The sequence below is a fragment of the Aquarana catesbeiana genome, linkage group LG04 (genome assembly GCF_042186555.1).
Source record: "Aquarana catesbeiana isolate 2022-GZ linkage group LG04, ASM4218655v1, whole genome shotgun sequence".
Lineage (NCBI taxonomy): Eukaryota > Metazoa > Chordata > Amphibia > Anura > Ranidae > Aquarana > Aquarana catesbeiana.
Window position 1 is genome coordinate 296,644,937 of NC_133327.1, and position 21,588 is coordinate 296,666,524.

The window sequence follows — 21,588 nt, forward strand, 5'->3', positions numbered from 1 at the left end:
TTCATAATATATCATAATATATCATAATTCTACTACTCTATGCATCATACACCATACATCATACACCATAGAATACACTATGCAGTTATATCGTACATTGTTTAGGTTGATTCAGAGATTCTGGGCAGCTAGGTCTACATTGCTATATATCTGAATTGTTTTAATTTAGCACAGGTAGCACTGTGGGACCCTGCAACAACTATTACTGTTAGGAGGCTGTCCGATTTTTATTTCTATTTTTCTTTTCTTGCACATCTATGCTAGATTTCTGAGTTGTATATAGATATAGCTTAATCAGTACTATGGCAATCCTTGTCCTCCCTCTGCCTCTAGTATTCAACCACCACAACATGGAAGACATCACCAGACCTGAAGTAATGTCATAGCCAACTGGAAGTGAGGCTTGGAATGCATTTCCAGCCTGATCTTCCTGATTTTTTTAACTGGCGTGCGTTCCAGGCATTCCCGGAATGCCATTCTGGATTCCCTTCGGGAATATCTAGCTACCTAATTATATGCTGGCCCTAAAAACACTTGAAGCTCCATCCCTACAGACACAGAATACAGAGGCATGTGTGGAACATACAATAGGTATGTGCACTTAGGCAATTGTGTTACTAAAGTTCATGTTGTCAGCAAATTTGAAGTTGTTCTGCTAGCTGCTGTATTCCATCAGGGTACTTCTGTTCATTCAGAGTATGTAAATGTAGTATTGGATTAATGTGTGTGTAAGTGTGTATATGTATACAGTATGTGTACTGTATATGTATGTGTTTTTTTTCTCCTCCATTTGACAGCAGCTTCGGCTTTTTTTTTTCCACAAAAAAGTTTTTATTAAAAGAGGATAAAGTTGCATGTAGAACACATTAAACAGATATTTGACAGGAGCACCCATGACAATATTATATATTGGCAAGACAGAAAATGTTGTTGCAGTACAAGTCATGGAGAAAGGAACTGCGAGATTAATTGAGCATGAGTAACTCTTGAAGAAAATAAACATTATATGAAATGACCAGCAGTTGTACGTCCTAAGGAGAGACATCCTAGTAGAGACAAGTCTTATCATAATTGGTTGTTATCCATGGGGACCAATATCAACAGGTCCGTCCATGGAATTGAATAGAGTATTAAACTTGTATGTAGGGTATAGTAAGATTTGTGCGTCTCTGGTGGGAAAATGACGCAATATGCCAGTTATTTCGATGTGGCGGCATAAAAAAAGTGTGGGGTAAGTAGATAGAGAGAACTGAGTAAGAGGGGGGAGATTAGGGAGATAAGGGAGGGCGGGGGGGGCAGCATGGGGGAGAAGGGGGGGTAGAAAAAGAAGGGAAGGGGGCGGGGAGGGAGGTAGGAGACCGCTCCTCATCTCCGATCCCCTAGTCTCGGTCAAGCTATGACAAAATCAGTTGTGTGCAGGTCGGGTGAAAGTATTGGAAAATTTCTGTATGCGATCTTGTGAGGTGTAGATCAATTCTTCCATCTCCTCAATCTTTGCAACCCTCATTAATCATTCACTGATGGTCAGAGTGTTAGTTGAACGCCAATGAACAGGAATGCAGAGTCTAGCCGCATTAACCATGTGCATGGCCAATGATTTAGGATAGAGTTGTTTAGGCAGGGTTGTATGATGGAGGAGATATTGAGCAGGGTTGTAGTCCAGGGTGTAAGTGGTGACTCATGTTATTATGGAGTGTACCTCCTTCCAGAATGGTTGAAGCGCAGAGCACTCCCACCATATGTGGATCATAGATCCTTCTTCTCTACTGCATCTCCAGCAAGTGTTTGGAATTGAGGGTGAGAATTTGTGTAAGGGGGATGGGGTTCTGTACCATTTTGTCATTTTTTAGTAGCCATTTTCCAGAATTGCTATGTTCAATGATCCTTTGTGGGCATGTGCGTATATGGTTTCCCATTCATCATCAGTGAAAGTTAATTGTAGGTCCTTGCCCCATGATAGCCTTGAGGAGTCTATTTGTGTGGGGTGGGCTTCGTCTTGGAGGAGAAAATAAATCAGAGATATTAGGGTGTCCTTTTATGAAACTGAGATCAGCGGCGATCCCGAGTCTCACCGCTGATCTCAGCTCATTACCAGTTTATGAAACAGATAATCAGCGGAGAACATGTTCTCCGCTGATTATCTCAGCACAGTGAGAATTTGTAACTGACTTCACAGAAACGGCCAGTTTATGAAGGTGCGATCTCAGCACCTCACTGGCGATCTGTGGCAGAATTCTCACTTTCTGATTCACCATTTCAGAAGTGGAGAATCAGAGTGAGAAGCCTGAAACTGGCTGATATTCTGGAGAAAGCAAGAAGTCTTATGACTTCTTTCTTTCACCAAACAGTCAGAGCACACCTTCCCCACCATTACACACCCCAAAACCAGCAGGATAGGAATTTATAGTGTATATATATATATATATATATATATATATATATATATATATATATATATATACATATATATACATATATACATATATATGTATATATTTATATATATACATATATATATATATATATATATATATATATATATACATGCATATATATATATATATATATATATATATATATATATATACATCTATATATAGATATATATAGATATATATATATATATATCTATATATATATATATAGCTATATAAAGATACATATATATATATTTTTTTAGATGTTCATGTCTCTGGCTGGGTTCACACTTGTGCGATGCGTGAACCAGCGTGATTCCTGTGCGGGTTTTCACATCGCACCTACATTGACATCTTCGGACCACTGCGGGTGTCAATGTAAAGTTAATGACACCCCCAGATCATTTCACAGATCGCAGTGCGAACTATGTAATGGTGCAGGAATCGGATCGCATGGGTGTTCACACCCATGCGATCCGATTCCAGTGCGGACCAAATAAAGGGTCCTGTACCATTTTGGTGCAAATGCAATATGATTTAGGGCCAGTTCCCACTGCTGCGGTGTCCGAGATCGGATGTGATTCGCACCGCAGTGCAAAATCACATCCGATCTCTGTTGCGATACGATTTCAGCCATACAGATAGTATTGCTAAATTTGCATTGCCCTCGCACCATATTCTTACAGGACCCTTTTTTTGGTCCACAGAGGAATCGGATCGCATGGGTGTTCACACCCATGCGATTCGATTACTGTCCGAGTTTGCAGATCGCACTGCGATATGCGAACTGATTTGGGGGTGTTGTTAACTTTTAGGCCCAGTTCACACTTGTGCGATGCCGGACATCGCACAGGCGTCGCATGTTATTCGCAGCACACTGCCATTCACATTACATGCGATGTCTGTGCGGTGCGATATCAGCTGTACAGATAGTATGGCTGATATCGCACCGCATTCGGTGCAAACACGCACAGGACCCTTTTTTCTGTTCGGACCAGAATCGTATCGCATGTGTGTTCACACATATGCGATCCGATTCATGTCCGAACTGTCAGTTCGCAGTGCGATATGCAAGCTGATCTGGGGGTGTAGTTAACAATGTATTGACACTCCCCAGCAATTCGCATATGGCAGTGTGAACTGACATGCGAGTCGGTGCGATGCGGGAACCCGCAGTGGATTCGCAGTGTTCTCGCATCGCACCAGTTTATCAATTTTTAAGTTTATCTATAATGAAATATGTTTTATTTTAATGTATTAATAAATATTTATACTTGTATACTTTATTAAAATTATTTTTTAATGATTATAAATGTATTTTGCATTTATATGAATGGTGTATAGCTGCATTACATATGTGCATTACATTCATTTACTATACACCATTCACATTTAACTAGGGACATGTATGATCTTTAAATATTGATAAAAACAATGTTTTTTTTATAATTAGGTTAATGTATATTGTGTAGGGGGAATTTATCTTTATTATTTTATTAATATGTTGGGGAATAATGTGTGCTGATTTGTGTTAAACTTTTGTATTTTATGGTTCCTCATACTGTAATCCCGCTACATCACACAAGATTATAGTGAGAGGAGCCATTCTCAGGAGTTCCCGGCGTTTGTAGATCGATCCTCAACTCAACATGAGAAGCGATCTACACACTTTCATAAACAGGCACTCAGAGGAGAGCGATCTCCTCTGAGAATGCCTGAGAACTGAAAAGCGGAATTTTACCGCACTTTCATAAAAGGACACCTAGTTGTCTTTGTGGTGCATTCTTGGAGTGAAGGATCTCAAATGGTGTGAGTTGTCTTGACCATATGTTATTCGGGTCCTTAGAGGTAAAAAAATGTCTCAGTTGTCTGTAAGTCTAGAAGGGAAAATACTTTGTGTGCGCTATTGACAAAGAAGTGGTGTGTTAGAACTTGTCATGTGGCCATTCCTGTAATAGGAATGTAGTCGACTCTCCCGGGAGGGGAAATCCGGATTCCCTCTCAGGGAGGTCAGTGGGCCTGGTTGTGAGGATATGTGGCAAGAGGCAATTGCTTTCCTAAAAGCTAGCAATGAAGGATTAATAAGCGGGTGTGTCTTGATGGATTGGGACCAATGTTTTGGTGATAGCCAGGGAAGAATATGTATTGGATATTGCAGGAAAGAATTTTCCAATGTGATCCAGGTCTTCCCCAATTAATGGGCTTTCCAGTGCACCACTCTGGTTAGGTGGCAGGCCAGATAGTATTTGTGGAGGTCAGGTAGGGCGATTCCACCATTACTCTTGGGACACATCAGGCGAGTGCATTTAATGCGTGGGGGTGTTGTTTTTCCAGATGAAGGTTGTACAGGCCTTTTTGTATGATGAGAAGAAGGAGGGGAGTATTGGGATTGTCTGCATAAGGTATAGAAGGCGTGGGAGGACTATCATTTTTATTAGGGCCGAACGCCCAAACCATGAAACATTAAGGTTGGCCCAAAGTCTGATTGAGTTTTTGATAGGGCCATCAAGAAATTATGCTTGTAGAGGTCTGTTATTCATCTGGTGATTTGGATGCCAAGATAGGTAATGGCTTCTCTCTTCTATTGAAAAGGGAAGGAGTTTTGGCAGTGGAGTACTTCTTGCGACGGTAAAGAAATGTTTAGGGCATGGGATTTGGAGTAGTTGATTTTAAGATTTGACAAGACACCGAAGTGTTTGATATCACTTAGAAGGTTAGGCAAGGATGTTCGAGGTGACTACAATGATAACAAGATATCATCTGCAAACGCGGCTACTTTAAATTCTTTATGGTTAATAGTGATTCCTTGGATGTCTGTATTAGCACATAATCTATTTAAAAGGTGTCAGGACAAATGTCAGGGGGGATAGCGGGCAACCCTGACGAGTGCCCTTGCTTATAGGGAAGGCGTTTGACAGGAGGCCATTGACTTTTACCCTTCCTGAGGGGTTAGTATATAGAGCATTGATGTGTGCGAACATGCGGGGAAGAAGGCAATGCCCTTTAGTATATCCCCTCATGTAATCCCAGGCCACCCTATCAAACACCTTCTCCGCATCAAGTGATAGAAGGAATCCCTTGGTTTCCGCCGAGGTAAGCCAGTGGTGAATATTTAGAGTGCATATGGTATTGTTCCTGGCCTCCCTACCCGAGATAAAGCCTACTTGGTCAGGTGAAATGAGGCCAGGGATGAGGGGTAAAAGTCTGTTTGCTTTCATCTTTGCGGAAAGTTTGATATCCACATTGAGTAAAGAAATGGGCCTGTAATAAGACACTCGTGAGGGGTCCTTGCCCTCTTTAGGAATGACTGCTATGTGGGCTTCTAGCATGTTGCCTCCGGGGTAAGTGGGTTCGATAGGGAGTTAAACACTGTCAGCATCTTGGGAGAAAGTATATCGGAGAAGCTTTTGTAATAGATTAGTGGGAGACCGTCAGGGCCTGGGCTTTTACCCATTTTCATTATTTATTTTGCTAGGTGTAGTTCCTCAATGGTTAGTGGTTGTTCCAGGGTCTCAGCTTGTTGCGGGGTGATTGGATTGGGGCAGTATTGGGCTAAAAAAATCTCTCATTTTGGACGGTCAGTTAGGTATATCAGAGGACCCTGTGATGTTTTGCGGTAAGTTGTAGAGTTTAGAATAAAAGTTTTCAAAGTGTGTGGCTATATCTTCGTTTTTAGAAAGGAGTGTGCCTTGACTATCTCGGAGATGGTGAATTACGGATGAGGTTTTAGCTGCCTGTATCGTGCGGACTTTTCGTAGAACACTTTTTACTGGAGAATGTATTGACGTCTGGTGCGTTTTCCTGGCTCGTCCATCAAAGAGGAACGAGCGTGTAAAAGGTCCTGCAGTGTGTGTTGTGAGGTTGATTGTTTGTGGGCTGCTTCAAGTCTGTTAATTGTGTTAATAAGCGGTGTAATCTGTTCCTGGTGTCTTTCTTAAGCGGTCATCACTAGGGATGAGCTTCGAGTTCGAGTCGAACTCATGTTCGACTCGAACATTGGCTGTTCGCAAGTTCGCCGAACAGCGAACAATTTGGGGTGTTCGCGGCAAATTCGAATGCCGCGGAACACCCTTTAAAAGTCTATGGGAGAAATCAAAAGTACTAATTTTAAGGGCTAATATGCAAGTTATTGTCATAAAAAGTGTTTGGGGACCTGGGTCCTGCCCCAGGGGACATGGATCAATGCAAAAAAAAGTTTTAAAAACGGCCATTTTTTCAGGAGCAGTGATTTTAATAATGCTTAAAGTCAAACAATAAAAGTGTAATATCCCTTTAAATTTCGTACCTGGGGGGTGTCTATAGTATGCCTGTAAAGGGGCGCATGTTTCCTGTGTTTAGAACAGTCTGACAGCAAAATGACATTTTGAAGGAAAAAACTCATTTAAAACTACCCGCGGCTATTGCATTGCCGACAATACACATAGAAGTTCATTGATAAAAACGGCATGGGAATTCCCCAAAGGGGAACCCCGAACCAAAATTTAAAAAAAAAAATGACGTGGGAGTCCCCCTAAATTCCATACCAGGCCCTTCAGGTCTGGTATGGATATTAAGGGGAACCCCGGCCAAAATTTTAAAAAAAAAATGACGTGGGGTTCCCCCTAAATTCCATACCAGACCCTTCAGGTCTGGTATGGATTTTAAGGGGAACCCCGCGCCAAAAAAAAAAAAAAAAAACGGCGTGGGGTCCCCCCAAAAATCCATACCAGACCCTTATCCGAGCATGCAACCTGGCAGGCCGCAGGAAAAGAGGGGGGGACGAGAGTGCGGCCCCCCCCTCCTGAACCGTACCAGGCCACATGCCCTCAACATTGGGAGGGTGCTTTGGGGTAGCCCCCCAAAACACCTTGTCCCCATGTTGATGAGGACAAGGGCCTCATCCCCACAACCCTGGCCGGTGGTTGTGGGGGTCTGCGGGCGGGGGGCTTATCAGAATCTGGAAGCCCCCTTTAACAAGGGGACCCCCAGATCCCGGCCCCCCCCTGTGTGAAATGGTAAGGGGGTACTTGTACCCCTACCATTTCACTAAAAAACTGTCAAAAATGTTAAAAATGACAAGAGACAGTTTTTGACAATTCCTTTATTTAAATACTTCTTCTTTCTTCTATCTTCCTTCATCTTCTGGTTCTTCTGGTTCTTCTGGCTCTTCTGGTTCTTCCTCCGGCGTTCTCATCCAGCATCTCCTCCGCGGCGTCTTCTATCTTCTTCTCCTCGGGCTGCTCCGCACCCATGGCATGGGGGGAGGCTCCCGCTCTTCTCTTCTTCTTCATCTTCTTTTCTTCTTCTTTTCTTCTCTTCTTCATTTTCTTCTCCGGGCCGCTCCTCACACATGCTAGCATGGCGGGAGGCTCCCGCTGTGTGTCGGCGCTCCTCGTCTGACAGTTCTTAAATAACGGGGGGCGGGGCCACCCGGTGACCCCGCCCCCCTCTGACGCACGGTGACTTGACGGGACTTCCCTGTGACGTCACGGGGAATGCCACAGGGAAGTCCCGTCATGTCCCGTGCGTCAGAGGGGGGCGGGGTCACCGGGTGGCCCCGCCCCCCGTTATTTAAGAACTGTCAGACGAGGAGCGCCGTCACACAGCGGGAGCCTCCCTTCATGCCAGCATGGATGCGGAGCGGCCCGGAGAAGAAAATGAAGAAAAGAAGAAGAGAAGAAGAGAAGAAGAAGAAGAGAAGAGCGGGAGCCTCCCCCCCATGCCATGGGTGCGGAGCGGCCCGAGGAGAAGAAGATAGAAGACGCCGCGGAGGAGATGCTGGACGAGAACGCCGGAGGAAGAACCAGAAGAGCCAGAAGAACCAGAAGAACCAGAAGATGAAGGAAGATAGAAGAAAGAAGAAGTATTTAAATAAAGGAATTGTCAAAAACTGTCTCTTGTCATTTTTAACATTTTTGACAGTTTTTTAGTGAAATGGTAGGGGTACCCCCTTACTATTTCACACAGGGGGGGGGCCGGGATCTGGTGGTCCCCTTGTTAAAGGGGGCTTCCAGATTCCGATAAGCCCCCCGCCCGCAGACCCCCACAACCACCGGCCAGGGTTGTGGGGATGAGGCCCTTGTCCTCATCAACATGGGGACAAGGTGTTTTGGGGGGCTACCCCAAAGCACCCTCCCAATGTTGAGGGCATGTGGCCTGGTACGGTTCAGGAGGGGGGGGGGCCGCACTCTCGTCCCCCCCTCTTTTCCTGCGGCCTGCCAGGTTGCGTGCTCGGATAAGGGTCTGGTATGGATTTTTGGGGGGACCCCACGCCGTTTTTTTTTTTTTTTGGCGCGGGGTTCCCCTTAAAATCCATACCAGACCTGAAGGGTCTGGTATGGAATTTAGGGGGAACCCCACGTCATTTTTTTTTTTAAATTTTGGCCGGGGTTCCCCTTATTATCCATACCAGACCTGAAGGGCCTGGTATGGAATTTAGGGGGACTCCCACGTCATTTTTTTTTTTAATTTTGGTTCGGGGTTCCCCTTTGGGGAATTCCCATGCCGTTTTTATCAATGAACTTCTATGTGTATTGTCGGCAATGCAATAGCCGCGGGTAGTTTTAAATGAGTTTTTTCCTTCAAAATGTCATTTTGCTGTCAGACTGTTCTAAACACAGGAAACATGCGCCCCTTTACAGGCATACTATAGACACCCCCAGATACGAAATTTAAAGGGATATTACACTTTTATTGTTTGACTTTAAGCATTATTAAAATCACTGCTCCTGAAAAAACGGCCGTTTTTAAAACTTTTTTTTGCATTGATCCATGTCCCCTGGGGCAGGACCCAGGTCCCCAAACACTTTTTATGACAATAACTTGCATATTAGCCTTTAAAATTAGCACTTTTGATTATTCATGTTCGTGTCCCATAGACTTTAACGGTGTTCGCGTGTTCGAACAAACTTTTTTCCTGTTCGCATGTTCTGGTGCGAACCGAACAGGGGGGTGTTCGGCTCATCCCTAGTCATCACTAAGAAAATAAGTTTCCCCCTTATAACACATTTATGTGCTTCCCAAAGTGTAATGGGTTAGATGTCTGGGGTAGAGTTTTCCTGAAAGTATAGACGGATTCAGGAGTTTATTTGCCGTTGCGTTTCTGGGTCTTTTAGGAGGGATGGATTCAACCTCCAGGCTTTAGATATTCTTTTAGAGTCCGGAAATGTAAGGGTCATCGTGATGGGGTGAGGGTCGGACAGGAACATTGGCTCTATTGTGGCTTGTGAGAGAAGAGATAGGTCTGTCTGAGAAAGGAATATGTAGTCTATTCTGGAATACTTCTGATGTGGGGGAAAAAAAGAAGGTATAATCTTTGTCTGTCGGGAATGTGGTGCGCCATGTGTCATGGAGAGTCAGGTTCTGTAATTTTATTTTGATCTGTCATAGTGCACGGTATGGGAGTGTGGAAGTACCTGTAGAGGAGTCCAGTATCGGGTTTAGTGGAAGATTGAAGACTCCACCTAAGATTACTTGGTGTTCATTCGGGCAGTAAATATTTGCTAGTGTGATTGGTTTGGCTGCGTATGTGCCCTTGATAAAAATATATCTGCCGTCATGATCGATTGAAGAGTCATAGTTACATAGTTACATAGTTACATAGTAGGTGAGGTTGAAAAAAGACACAAGTCCATCAAGTCCAACCTATGTGTGTGATTATGTGTCAGTATTTCATTACATATCCCTGTATGTTGCGGTCATTCAGGTGATTATCTAATAGTTTCTTGAAGCTATCAATGCTCCCCGCTGAGACCACCGCCTGTGGAAGGGAATTCCACATCCTTGCCGCTCTTACAGTAAAGAACCCTCTACGTAGTTTAAGGTTAAACCTCTTTTCTTCTAATTGTAATGAGTGGCCACGAGTCTTATTAAACTCTCTTCTGCGAAAAAGTTTTATCCCTATTGTGGGGTCACCAGTACAGTATTTGTAAATTGAAATCATATCCCCTCTCAAGCGTCTCTTCTCCAGAGAGAATAAGTTCAGTGCTCGCAACCTTTCCTCATAACTAAGATCCTCCAGACCCTTTATTAGCTTTGTTGCCCTTCTTTGTATTCGCTCCATTTCCAGTACATCCCTCCTGAGGACTGGTGCCCAGAACTGGACAGCATACTCCAGGTGCGGCCGGACCAGAGTCTTGTAGAGCGGGAGAATTATCGTTTTATCTCTGGAGTTGATCCCCCTTTTTTAATGCATGCCAATATTCTGTTTGCTTTATTAGCAGCAGCTTGGCATTGCATGCCATTGCTGAGCCTATCATCTACTAGGACCCCCAGGTCCTTTTCCATCCTAGATTCCCCCAGAGGTTCTCCCCCCAGTGTATAGATTGCATTCATATTTTTGCCACCCAAATGCATTATTTTACATTTTTCTACATTGAACCTCATTTGCCATGTAGTCGCCCACCCTATTAATTTGTTCAGGTCTTTTTGCAAGGTTTCCACATCCTGCGGAGAAGTTATTGCCCTGCTTAGCTTAGTATCATCTGCAAATACAGAGATTGAACTGTTTATCCCATCCTCCAGGTCGTTTATAAACAAATTAAATAGGATTGGTCCCAGCACAGAACCCTGGGGAACCCCACTACCCACCCCTGACCATTCTGAGTACTCCCCATTTATCACCACCCTCTGAACACGCCCTTGTAGCCAGTTTTCAATCCATGTACTCACCCTATGGTCCATGCCAACGGACCTTATTTTGTACAGTAAACGTTTATGGGGAACTGTGTCAAATGCTTTTGCAAAATCCAGATACACCACGTCTACGGGCCTTCCTTTATCTAGATGGCAACTCACCTCCTCATAGAAGGTTAATAGATTGGTTTGGCAAGAACTATTCTTCATGAATCCATGCTGATTACTGCTAATGATATCATTCTTATTACTAAAATCTTGTATATAGTCCCTTATCATCCCCTCCAAGAGTTTACATACTATTGATGTTAGGCTAACTGGTCTGTAATTCCCAGGGATGTTTTTTGGGCCCTTTTTAAATATTGGTGCTACATTGGCTTTTCTCCAATCAGCTGGTACCATTCCAGTCAATAGACTGTCTGCAAAAATTAGGAACAACGGTCTGGCAATCACCTGACTGAGTTCCCTAAGTACCCTCGGATGCAAGCCATCTGGTCCCGGTGATTTATTAATGTTAAGTTTCTCAAGTCTAATTTTAATTCCGTCCTCTGTTAACCATGGAGGTGCTTCCTGTGTTGTGTCATGAGGATAAACACTGCAGTTTTGGTTACTGAAGCCCCCCGATTCACTTGTGAATACTGGGGAGAAGAATAAATTCAATACCTTTGCCATCTCCCCATCCTTTGTAACCAGATGTCCTTCTTCATTCTTTATGGGGCCAATATGGTCTGTCCTCCCTTTTTTACTGTTTACATACTTAAAGAATTTCTTGGGATTTTTTTTGCTCTCCTCCGCTATGTGTCTTTCATGTTCTATCTTAGCCGTCCTAATTGCACCCTTACATTTCTTATTGCATTCTTTATAAAGTCTGAATGCTGAGGATGATCCCTCAACCTTGTATTTTTTGAAGGTCTTCTCCTTTGCTTTTATATGCATTTTTACATTGGAGTTAAGCCATCCAGGATTTTTGTTCGCTCTTTTTAATTTATTACCCAATGGGATACATTGGCTAATGCCCTTATTTAATATGCTCTTAAAGCAAACCCATCTCTCCTCCGTATTCTTTGTTCCTAATATTTTATCCCAATTTATGCCTTTTAGCAAGGTTTGTAGTTTAGGGAAGTTGGCTCTTTTGAAATTCAGTGTCTTTGTGTTCCCTTCATGTTTCCTATTTGTGTGATTTATACTGAAACTAATTGACCTGTGATCGCTGTTACCTAAATTGCCCCGTATTTCCACATCTGTGATCAGGTCTGTATTGTTGGTAAGCAGTAGATCCAGTAATGTTTTATTTCTAGTTGGTGCGTCTACCATCTGACCCATAAAATTGTCCTGCAAGACATTAAGAAACTGGCGAGCCTCAAATGAATGCGCGGTTCCCTCCGCCCAGTCTATGTCTGGATAATTAAAATCCCCCATTATGATAACACTTCCCATCCTTGCTACTAATCCAATTTGTGATAGGAGATCTGTCTCCACTTCCTCCCTCAGGTTAGGGGGCCTATAGCATACTCCCAGTATTATTTTCCCCTTAGCTTCATCCCTTTGGAGCTCTACCCATAAGGATTCCACCTCCTCACTAGCTCCCTCAGTGATGTCATCTCTCACATTCACTTGTACATTATTCTTGAGATATAGGCATACCCCTCCCCCTTTTTTACCCTCTCTATCCTTGCGGTATAGGGTAAACCCTTGAATGTTTGCCAGCCAATCATGAGAGCTGTTGAACCAGGTCTCTGAAATTCCCACAAAATCCAAATCCTCCTTGTACAACAGTATCTCTAGTTCACCCATCTTGTCCGCCATGCTCCTGGCATTGGTGAACATGCCACATAGTTTAGACCGGTCGCATATTGTCCTCGTATTGGGTGTTTCAAAATTGCAACTAGGACTTGCTACTATACTCACCTTGTGTTTTTGTGCTTTGGTTAACCTACCACTAATGCCCCCAATACTACCCTCTGGAATATCTTCCGCGCTGGCTATCACTGTCTCTGGACCCTCCTCCCCATCGCCTAGTTTAAAAACCCCTCTAACTTTTTGGCCATCTTCATTCCCAGCAGATCTGCACAGTCATATAATTGAAAATCAGCATGTTTGGAAATGAGAATGGAGACCCCTCTAGTTTTGGAGGCTGGGTTCGGGGAATGTAGTACTTGCTTGTATACATGGTTTGCTGGTATGGGAACTGCATCTGCACGGAAGTGTGTATCCTGCAACATTAAGATGCGGGCTTTGTGTTTAGTTAAGGCAGAGAGAACTTGAGATCTCTTTTCTGGAAGGTTTAGGCCTTTCACAATGGGCGACAAGCATTTTAGTGAGAGTTGTTGTTTAGTGGTTGGTTCTTTCTGCATGTTACCTGTTTTAAAAGTACTGGGTAATATTACGTGTGTTTAGTTCATTCTGTTCATAAATCCCTGCGTTATGTAGACACTGGCTTTGTGTCTTTGTGGAGGGGAGGAGAGAGGAGCAGCCCCTATCTGTAGGAAGGAGTAGAGAATAGAATAGGACGTAAGAGGGGGAAAGAAGGGGGAGTAGAGGTAGGGAAGAAACGGGAAGAGAGAGAGGGAGGGGGGAGGGGTTAGGCCGAGGTAATTTTGTGGAGTGTAAGCCTCAGTAATTAAACTGGGTCACTTATATGAATTTTTACCGGAGGTGGTCGTAGGTGTGCCTATCCACCTAGTAGGGGAGGTCTGGATTGTCAGCTCTGGTCCGTGTGGTCAGCTGTGTGGGGACAGTGAGCTAGGAAAGGATCAAGTGACGTAGCACTGAGGAGGACGAGAAGGTTAAGCAGCTATAACAAAGGACATTTCGTGATGTGTAGGGTTGTGTATTTTAAGGGTTAGAGATGTAGAAAGTGAGGAGAAAGGTTTAGTGTATTTCGACTTTAAGTAGTGTTGGTCTGAATGTACTAAATAATGTTCAGGAACATAATAATGTTGAACGCAAACAACTTTCAGTGAGACATTGGGATATACATCCTAATAGATAACGACTACCATTATGTGTAGGCCTAAGTAATAACCTAGTTAAGGTAAACATTATTGGAGATTGTAGATTTCTCATATCCCTTCCCCCCTGTGAATTTTCATTTTCTGCTTCCCCCTCTTGCGGGACTTTCCCAGTTAGTAAGTAATGGTATGTTCTACTCCGTGGGTACCCTCAACTCTACGGAAGAGAGCGATGGTATAAACTGTTTGTTATTGAGTAGAGGTTTTGGGGGGAACGTGGTATTATTCCTGAAGGAAATAGATACATACTGTATATCAAGAGCCCTATGGCTTTTGGGGAAGGAGTATCTGGGTAGTTGACATCCGTTTCAAATCCCAAGTGTAAGGGGAGAGAAAGTGATGTGGATGGTTACTTACACTTGTCTTAATGTCAATGCGAGTGGTTAACCTGCTACCCAGTCTCTGATATGGTTGAAATCACATGTTTACCTTGCTACTAGTTTCATTATTACAGGCATTAGAAAAGACAAAAGTATAGTTGCTGAAACAGTTCTGGAGGGGTAAGAGAGTTAATGGCAGTATGCTGCCAAAATAATATATCCCCATTAGGTATGCGTTCTCTGCTGGTGAGCAGTCGTATGGGTGGTAACAATACCTGGGTCAGAGCAGATTAAACTTCGATTTTGCGAGTCCCGGAGAAGTTCTCTATGATCGAATTCTCTGTGGGGTGTCAATAGTCACTCTGGATCCAGAGTTTTAGCAAAAGATTAGGAGGACAGGGAGAAACACGGAAAAAGAGAAACAAAACAAAACAGGCAGGCAAACAGTTCAGATGCCAACTGGAGTAACATCAGTGAAGAAGGGTCTCAACTTAATGAACCTGACATGAAAGTTAGGGTAGGGTGTTTTATGCATCCTGGTATCCTCGACGCGGCGTGGCTGCAAAACCCGCGCTGTGGAGGAAGGTCCCTTCTTCATTGGCGATCTCCATGCGATGTGGGGTCCAGTCTGCAATGCCTGGAACGTGGTCATTGCGCTTTGGGTGATGAGTTGAGTGAAACCCATTTCCACGGCTCAGTGGGGAAGTAGAAGGAATACCACTCTGGTAGATCAACTGGTGGGATATCCAGGTGTTCACAAAATGTGGGTAAGTCTTCCGGGTCCGGAGGAGTGCGGTGTGACCTCTAGAAGTTGCAGAAAGACAAAATGGAAATTTCCATCTGTACTGGATATTGCGGGTACGCAATATGTCCAGCAGAGGGCGTAAGGTGCGCCTGTTCTGCAGGGTTATCTGCGAGAGGTCTTGGAAGAGTTAAATTTCTGCCCTATTGAATAAAATGCAGCCTCGTTCTCTTGCTTTCCTGAGTATTTCCTCCTTGAGGGGAAAATTAACTATACAGCAAATTATGCCTCTGGGGGGTTCGGGATCACGGGGAGGGGGCCATAGTGCGCAGTGTATGCGCTCCATCTCGATAGGAGAGTCCGCTGGGCGGTCTAGCGAGTTTTGGCGCATACTGTCTGTGGCAGTGCTGCTGAATCCACTCCCTCAGGGTCCTCTCGCAGTCTAATATTATACCTGCGGCCTCTGTTGTCCAGATCTTCCACTTGTCTGTGAAGCTCAAATATTTGTTGGAGTTGTATGTCATAAGATCTTTGTACTTGCCTGATGGCTGCGGCTTGTAGCTGAGAGGTGTCTTCTACTTCTGTGAGGCAGTGATTCATCGATTGAATGTCCGTTTTTAGTTCTGCTATCGCCACCGTCAGGGTTGTTTAATGTCCAGGGCGACGCTTTGCGGATCCCTCTGTAGATCTAGGAGGCTCGGGTTGGAGACCGCGGGATCCTCTGTTGTCAAGTCCACAGTGCTTCTAGGCGAGTCCGGGGATGAGGCCTGAGAGGTCTGCGAGGCCTGATCCGCCACATGTTGGCCTGCCGGACGGGAGCGGAACATCTCTGGGATGTTGTTGCTGAGTTGTGTCCCGGTCTCTTTCACGGTGCAGGGAGCTGAGGTGCTCCTATTAGACTTGCCCATGGTCGGATTGCCTATGAGTCCTTTGTTTAAAAAGCTTTTTCATCCTCTTTGTGCAGGAGCTCCTGTCTCAGGCAGCCATCTCGGGTCCCGTTCAAGGAACCCGTGTGGTTTGGCTCTGATCAAAAAGGGGTTTCCCTCTGGAGTGCACCAAGATTAGGACCGCTAGGATATAGATGATTAGCTGGATGAGTGATTTTAATTCACATGCTTATGAGTATTATTCTTGTTGATCTTAAATAAATGCCGTGGGATAATGCACTAGGCTGGTGCACCCTCTTTTGTTTGTTATTTGCTCCCTCCTGCCTGTGCTCGTCTACCCTTGCTCACGGCCGAAGCAGGGGGATTTCATAGCAGCTCCAGAGGCAGCAACTTTGACTTTTTCCTTGTTGCACAAGCTCCTCTTTTGAAAGTGAGTTTTTAATCAATAATAAATATTGTTCACCTTGTTTACTACAATACTGCGCTTGTCTTTTGTTTTCACAGTGCCACAGCAATCACCCATGGCAGCTTCAAGCTGCACCTTCTGGCTAGTAATCAGTGGCAATGTGTATAGTCAGTTGGGCTACCCACCGCATTATATTATTATTATTGTTTATATTTTGTCTTTCAGTTTTTACTTTGTAACTTCTGCAATTATCTTTTATGGTTTGCTACATTGCTACACATACATTTTCTTGTGTCCCTTTTATTCATACCACTAAGGTCATCGCCACCACACTTGGCACATTTTATACAGGCTTTGTGGTGGGCTTTATAACAATCCCTCGGGGGTTATGCGCTGTTGGGCAGTTTTCACTGTCCCTTTCTTTTCATTTCATTAAAATGCATGGAGGCAATCATGACATGAAAGTGCTTGTTCAGGAACTGTTATGGGGTGACAACTGTCTCCATTTGTGCTTCTGCCTTGACACATTTTTACATGCCTCTTTTGAAGAATACAAGTGCCTGCAGCAACACAATGTGCCAGCATGATCAACTGTTCTCACAATCAGGAAGCCAGTCCAGAGCAATAATGTGCAGCCAATGTTGGAAAAAGTACATGTAGACAGTAAGGCTGGACAAAGACAAAGAGGCTGGAGGAGATCAGCAGTACTGTTAAGGACAGTATTTTATGAAACAAAGGGAAATTGTACATGATACAGAATGCTTTAAAGCTAAATGTCGCCAGCTTAGCATTTAAATACACTTTATAAACTGGATCCAGAAAAGAATATTACGGATGTAGGGTCTGTGACGCTGGCCGTCACCCAAAGAATAATCCTCCACAGTGAGTCACTCTTCCCAGGTGAATGTGCAACAATAGAGTAATATTCACTTCTGTCACCTGAAGAGCGATCCTCCAATTAGGTCACTCTTCCCAATTGAAAAGTGAGAAGTCTATCACAAGTGTTCTCCGTGATTTTTGAAAATATGTTAATTAGTGATCCTTTATTATCTAATGTTATTCCCCTGTGATTAATTTCTAATCTCAAAACATATATACAAATACATGTGCAAGATTATAGTGATGATTTGATCACCATATGCTATCTGATTTCATCAGAAATGTTTCATTCCTATTCTATGCTGTAGTCTATGTTGTGATTGGCATCAATGTGCAATAAATTTATATACTTTTTCTACAAAACTGTTTGTGACCCATTTAAAGTGGGGATGAGCCAAACACCCCCCCGGTTTGATTCGCACCAGAACCTGCGAACGGACCGAAAATTCACACGAACGTTAGAACCCCATTGACGTCTAGGGGACGCGAACGTTCAAAATCAAAAGTGCTCATTTTAAAGGCTAATTTGCATGGTATTGTCCTAAAAAGGGTTTGGGGACCCGGGTCCTGCCCCAGGGGACATGTATCAATGCAAAAAAAAAGTTTTAAAAACGGACTTTTTTCAGGAGCAGTGATTTTAATGATGCTTAAAGTAAAAAAAAAAGTGAAATATTCCTTTAAATATCGTACCTGGGGGGTGTCTATAGTATGCCTGTAAAGTGGCACGTGTTTCCTGTGCTTACAACATTCCCTGCACAAAATGACATTTTTAAAGGAATAAAAGTCATTTAAAACTGCTTGCGGCTTTAATGGAATGTCGGGTCCTGGCAATATGGATGAAAATCAGTGAGACAAACGGCATGAGTACCCCCCAGTCCATTACCAGGCCCTTTGGGTCTTGTATGGATATTAAGGGGAACTCCGCACCCAAATTAAAGAAGGAAAGGTGTGGGGCCCCCAGGCCCTATATACTCTGAACAGCAGTATACAGGCGGTGCAAACAAGACAGGGACTGTAGATTTGTTAAGTAGAATCTGTTTGTAATTTTGAACTGGTACATTTTTAACATGTTTAGCTCCAGCCAAAAAATCTATTTTAAGCTTTTTGGAAAACAAAGGGAAGGGTTATCACCCCAGTGACATTTATTTTGCTGTCTGTGCTCCTCTTCAGAAGATTTCACCTCACTTTTTGTCCCAATGACAAATGTTTTTTGAAAATTTGGGGTTTTTAGTGAAACAAGGATTGGTGATAAAGCATCAGTGTAAAGGAGAAAAGTTTTTCTCATATTAACTCTTACAGGAGAGAATTTCCCTGATGCCGAGTGACAGGATAGTCACTCGGCATCAGCATAGGCAGTCTTTGAAGGGATCTGACATTTCAAAAAAAATTATTCGGTTACATCAGCAACAGGTGCTTGGTAGCTGGTGGTGATCCAAGACTGATTCATTTTTATGAAGGTCAGTCAATCGAATGAGTCGGTGGACAGACGCACCCTGTGATCAGTTACAAAGCCTCCAGCAGCACTGAATGTGCGTTCCGAAAGAACGCTGGATGCAAGACAGGCCAGTAGCTCAATTGCATACTGTGCAAGCTCTGGCCAATGATCCATTCTCAAGACCCAGTAACCCAGAGGATTTTCGGTGGGAAAGGTGTCCAAGTCAGATCTTGCCTCTAGGTATTCCTGCACCATGTAAAACAGACGCTGGCAACGGTTGCTGGAACCGATCATACCTTGGGGCTGCAGACTAAAAAATTGTCTGAACACATCGGTCAGACGGCCACCTTCTTCACCGCTCCTTCTTTGACTGACCGAAGCCTCAGCAACACGTTGTCCAGAAACAGGAGTTTGCAACCTCCCAGTCTCTGGGAACGCGTTGCACAGACCTTTCTGCAAGGCCTTCCGAAGATGTTTCATCCTCTGCTCCCTCTGCGACAGCAAGAAAAGGTCCGCAACCTTACCCTTGTAATGTGGATCAAGAAGGGTTGCCAGCCAGTATTGTTCCTTTTCCTTGATACCACGAATACGAGGATCCTTCCGCAGTCTTTGCAGGATCAGGGAGGCCATGCAGCGTACGTTTGCTGAGGCATTCGGTCCAGAGTCCTCTGGGTCACTAAGGATGACATGATCCGCTGCCACCTTCTCCCAGCCACGTACAAGTCCATGTGTTTCTTGGGACTGTAAATGATCCCTTAAAGACTGCTGCTGATGCTGAGTGCCAGGCTCCACCTCCATACTGACACAGTCCTCCTCCTGCTGCTCGTCCTCTTCCTGTGTGATCGGCGGGTGTGCAGGAACACTGTCTGGATAAAGGGGGCCTTGAGAGCTAAGGAAGTCCTCCTCTTGCAGCCTCTGTTCTGCCTCAAGTGCCCTGTCTATTATTCCATGCAGCGTGTGCTCCAACAGGTGGACAAGGGGGACAGTGTCACTGATGCATGCACTGTCACTGCTCACTCCTCGTGACCTCCTCAAATGGTGACAGGACAGTGCATGCATCCCTGATCATGGCCCACTGGCGTGGGGAAAAAAAAAACAAGCTCCCTTGACCCTGTCCTGGTGCCATAGTCGCACAGGTACTCATTGATGGCCCTCTGCTGTGTGTGCAGCCGCTGCAGCATGGCCAACGTTGAGTTCCACCTGGTGGGTATGTCACAGATTAGGCGGTTCTTGGGCAGGTTAAATTCCTTTTGGAGGTCTGCCAGCCAAGCACTGGCATTATATGACCGGTGGAAATGCACACAGACTTTCCTGGCCTGCCTCAGGACATCCTGTAAGCCCGGGTACCTGCCCAAGAACCACTGCACCACCAAGTTTAGGACACGAGCCAAACAAGGCACATGGGTCAGTTGTCCCTGTCGGAGGGCGGAGAGGAGGTTGGTGCCATTGTCGCAAACCACCATTCCTGCCTTAATTTGGCGTGGCGTCAACCACCTCTGAACCTGCCCCTGCAGAGCTGACAGAACCTCTGCCCCAGTGTGGCTCCTGTCCCCCAAGCACAACAGCTCAAGCACCGCATGGCATCTTTTGGCCTGCGTACTTGCGTAGCCCCTTGAACGCCTAAAGAGCACCGCTGGTTCCGAGGACAAAGCACAGGAAGAGGCCATGGAGGAAGAAGAAGAGGAGGGAGTGGAGGAGAGAGGTGTGTCAGAATCACTAATAGTGGCATTTTGGAGGCGTGGTGGTGGAACAACCTCCAACACTATTGCACCTTGTCCTGCATCCTTCCCAGCTGCCAGAAGAGTCACCCAATGCACCGTGAAACTTAGGTAACATCCCTGTCCATGCCTGCTGGACCATGAGTCAGTGGTAATATGCACCTTACTGCTGACCGCCCTGTCCAGCGAGGCCAAGACATTGCCTTCCACATGCAGGTAGAGAGCCGGAATCACCTTCCATGAGAAAAAGTGGCATTTGGGAACCTGCCACTGAGGAACCGCACATTCCACAAACTTACGGAAGGGAGCAGAGTCTACCAACTGAAAAGGTAGCAGTTGAAGTGCTAGCAATTTTTCCAAGCTAGCATTCAACCGCTGGGCATGTGGGTGGCTGGGAGCAAACTTCTTTTTGCGGTGCAGCAGCTGGGGCAGGGAAATTTGCCTGGTACAATCTGACGTCGGTGTACCGATAGCAGATTGCCCACAAGTACTTGGCTGTGACACACCTAATTCTACACATTCCTCTCAGTGCAGGTCTCAGAGAGGATTGAAGGTATAGTGGGGTTGGAGATCCCAGCTGATGAGGAGTAAGGAGAGGTCCTCTTTGTTTTTTGGTGTGGGTCTTTTAGGTACGCTTGCCAACGAACTGCATGGCAGATCAACATATGTCTGGTCAAGCATGTGGTGCCCAAACAGGAGATGTTTTGGCCACGCGAGATACGCTTGAGACATATGTTGCAAATAGCAGCGGTGTCATCTGATGCACTCGTCTCAAAAAAGGCCCACACCAAAGAACTTTTGGAATAATGCACAGAGACAGCAGCGCCCTGCACATGCGGAGCTCTGAGGTGCGATACAGTCAGTGTTCTGCCCTTAGGCTGGCCCCTGGAGGGAATCCTGCCTTGTCGGTGATGTGCCTCCTCCTCCTCCTCTCTCCTATCAGGAACCCACGTTGAGTCAGTGACCTCATCATCCCCTCCCTCCTCATCACTGGAGCAAACCTGGCAGTATGCTGCAGCTGGGGGAACATGACTGCCAGATTGCTGGGCACCCAGCAGAGTGCTGGGCACCCCCTCTGTCCGTGCTCACGTTGCTGCCTTCATCTAGCTCAGTATCATCATCAGAGCCTTCTAAACGATGGGCATCCTCCTGGAGCATGT

At 44.9% G+C, this 21,588-nt stretch overlaps 1 protein-coding gene across 1 annotated transcript in view; it reads left to right on the top strand.

The window, feature by feature from the left end:
- The first annotated feature begins 363 nt into the window (after positions 1 to 363).
- Positions 364 to 21,588, top strand: part of LOC141140011 (isoaspartyl peptidase/L-asparaginase-like) — a 185,396-nt gene continuing 164,171 nt past the window's right edge. The window contains exon 1 of the mRNA XM_073626720.1: positions 364 to 591. Coding sequence (XP_073482821.1) covers positions 516 to 591 — 76 coding nt within the window. The 5' untranslated portion in view covers positions 364 to 515. The remainder of the gene's footprint in view (positions 592 to 21,588) is intronic.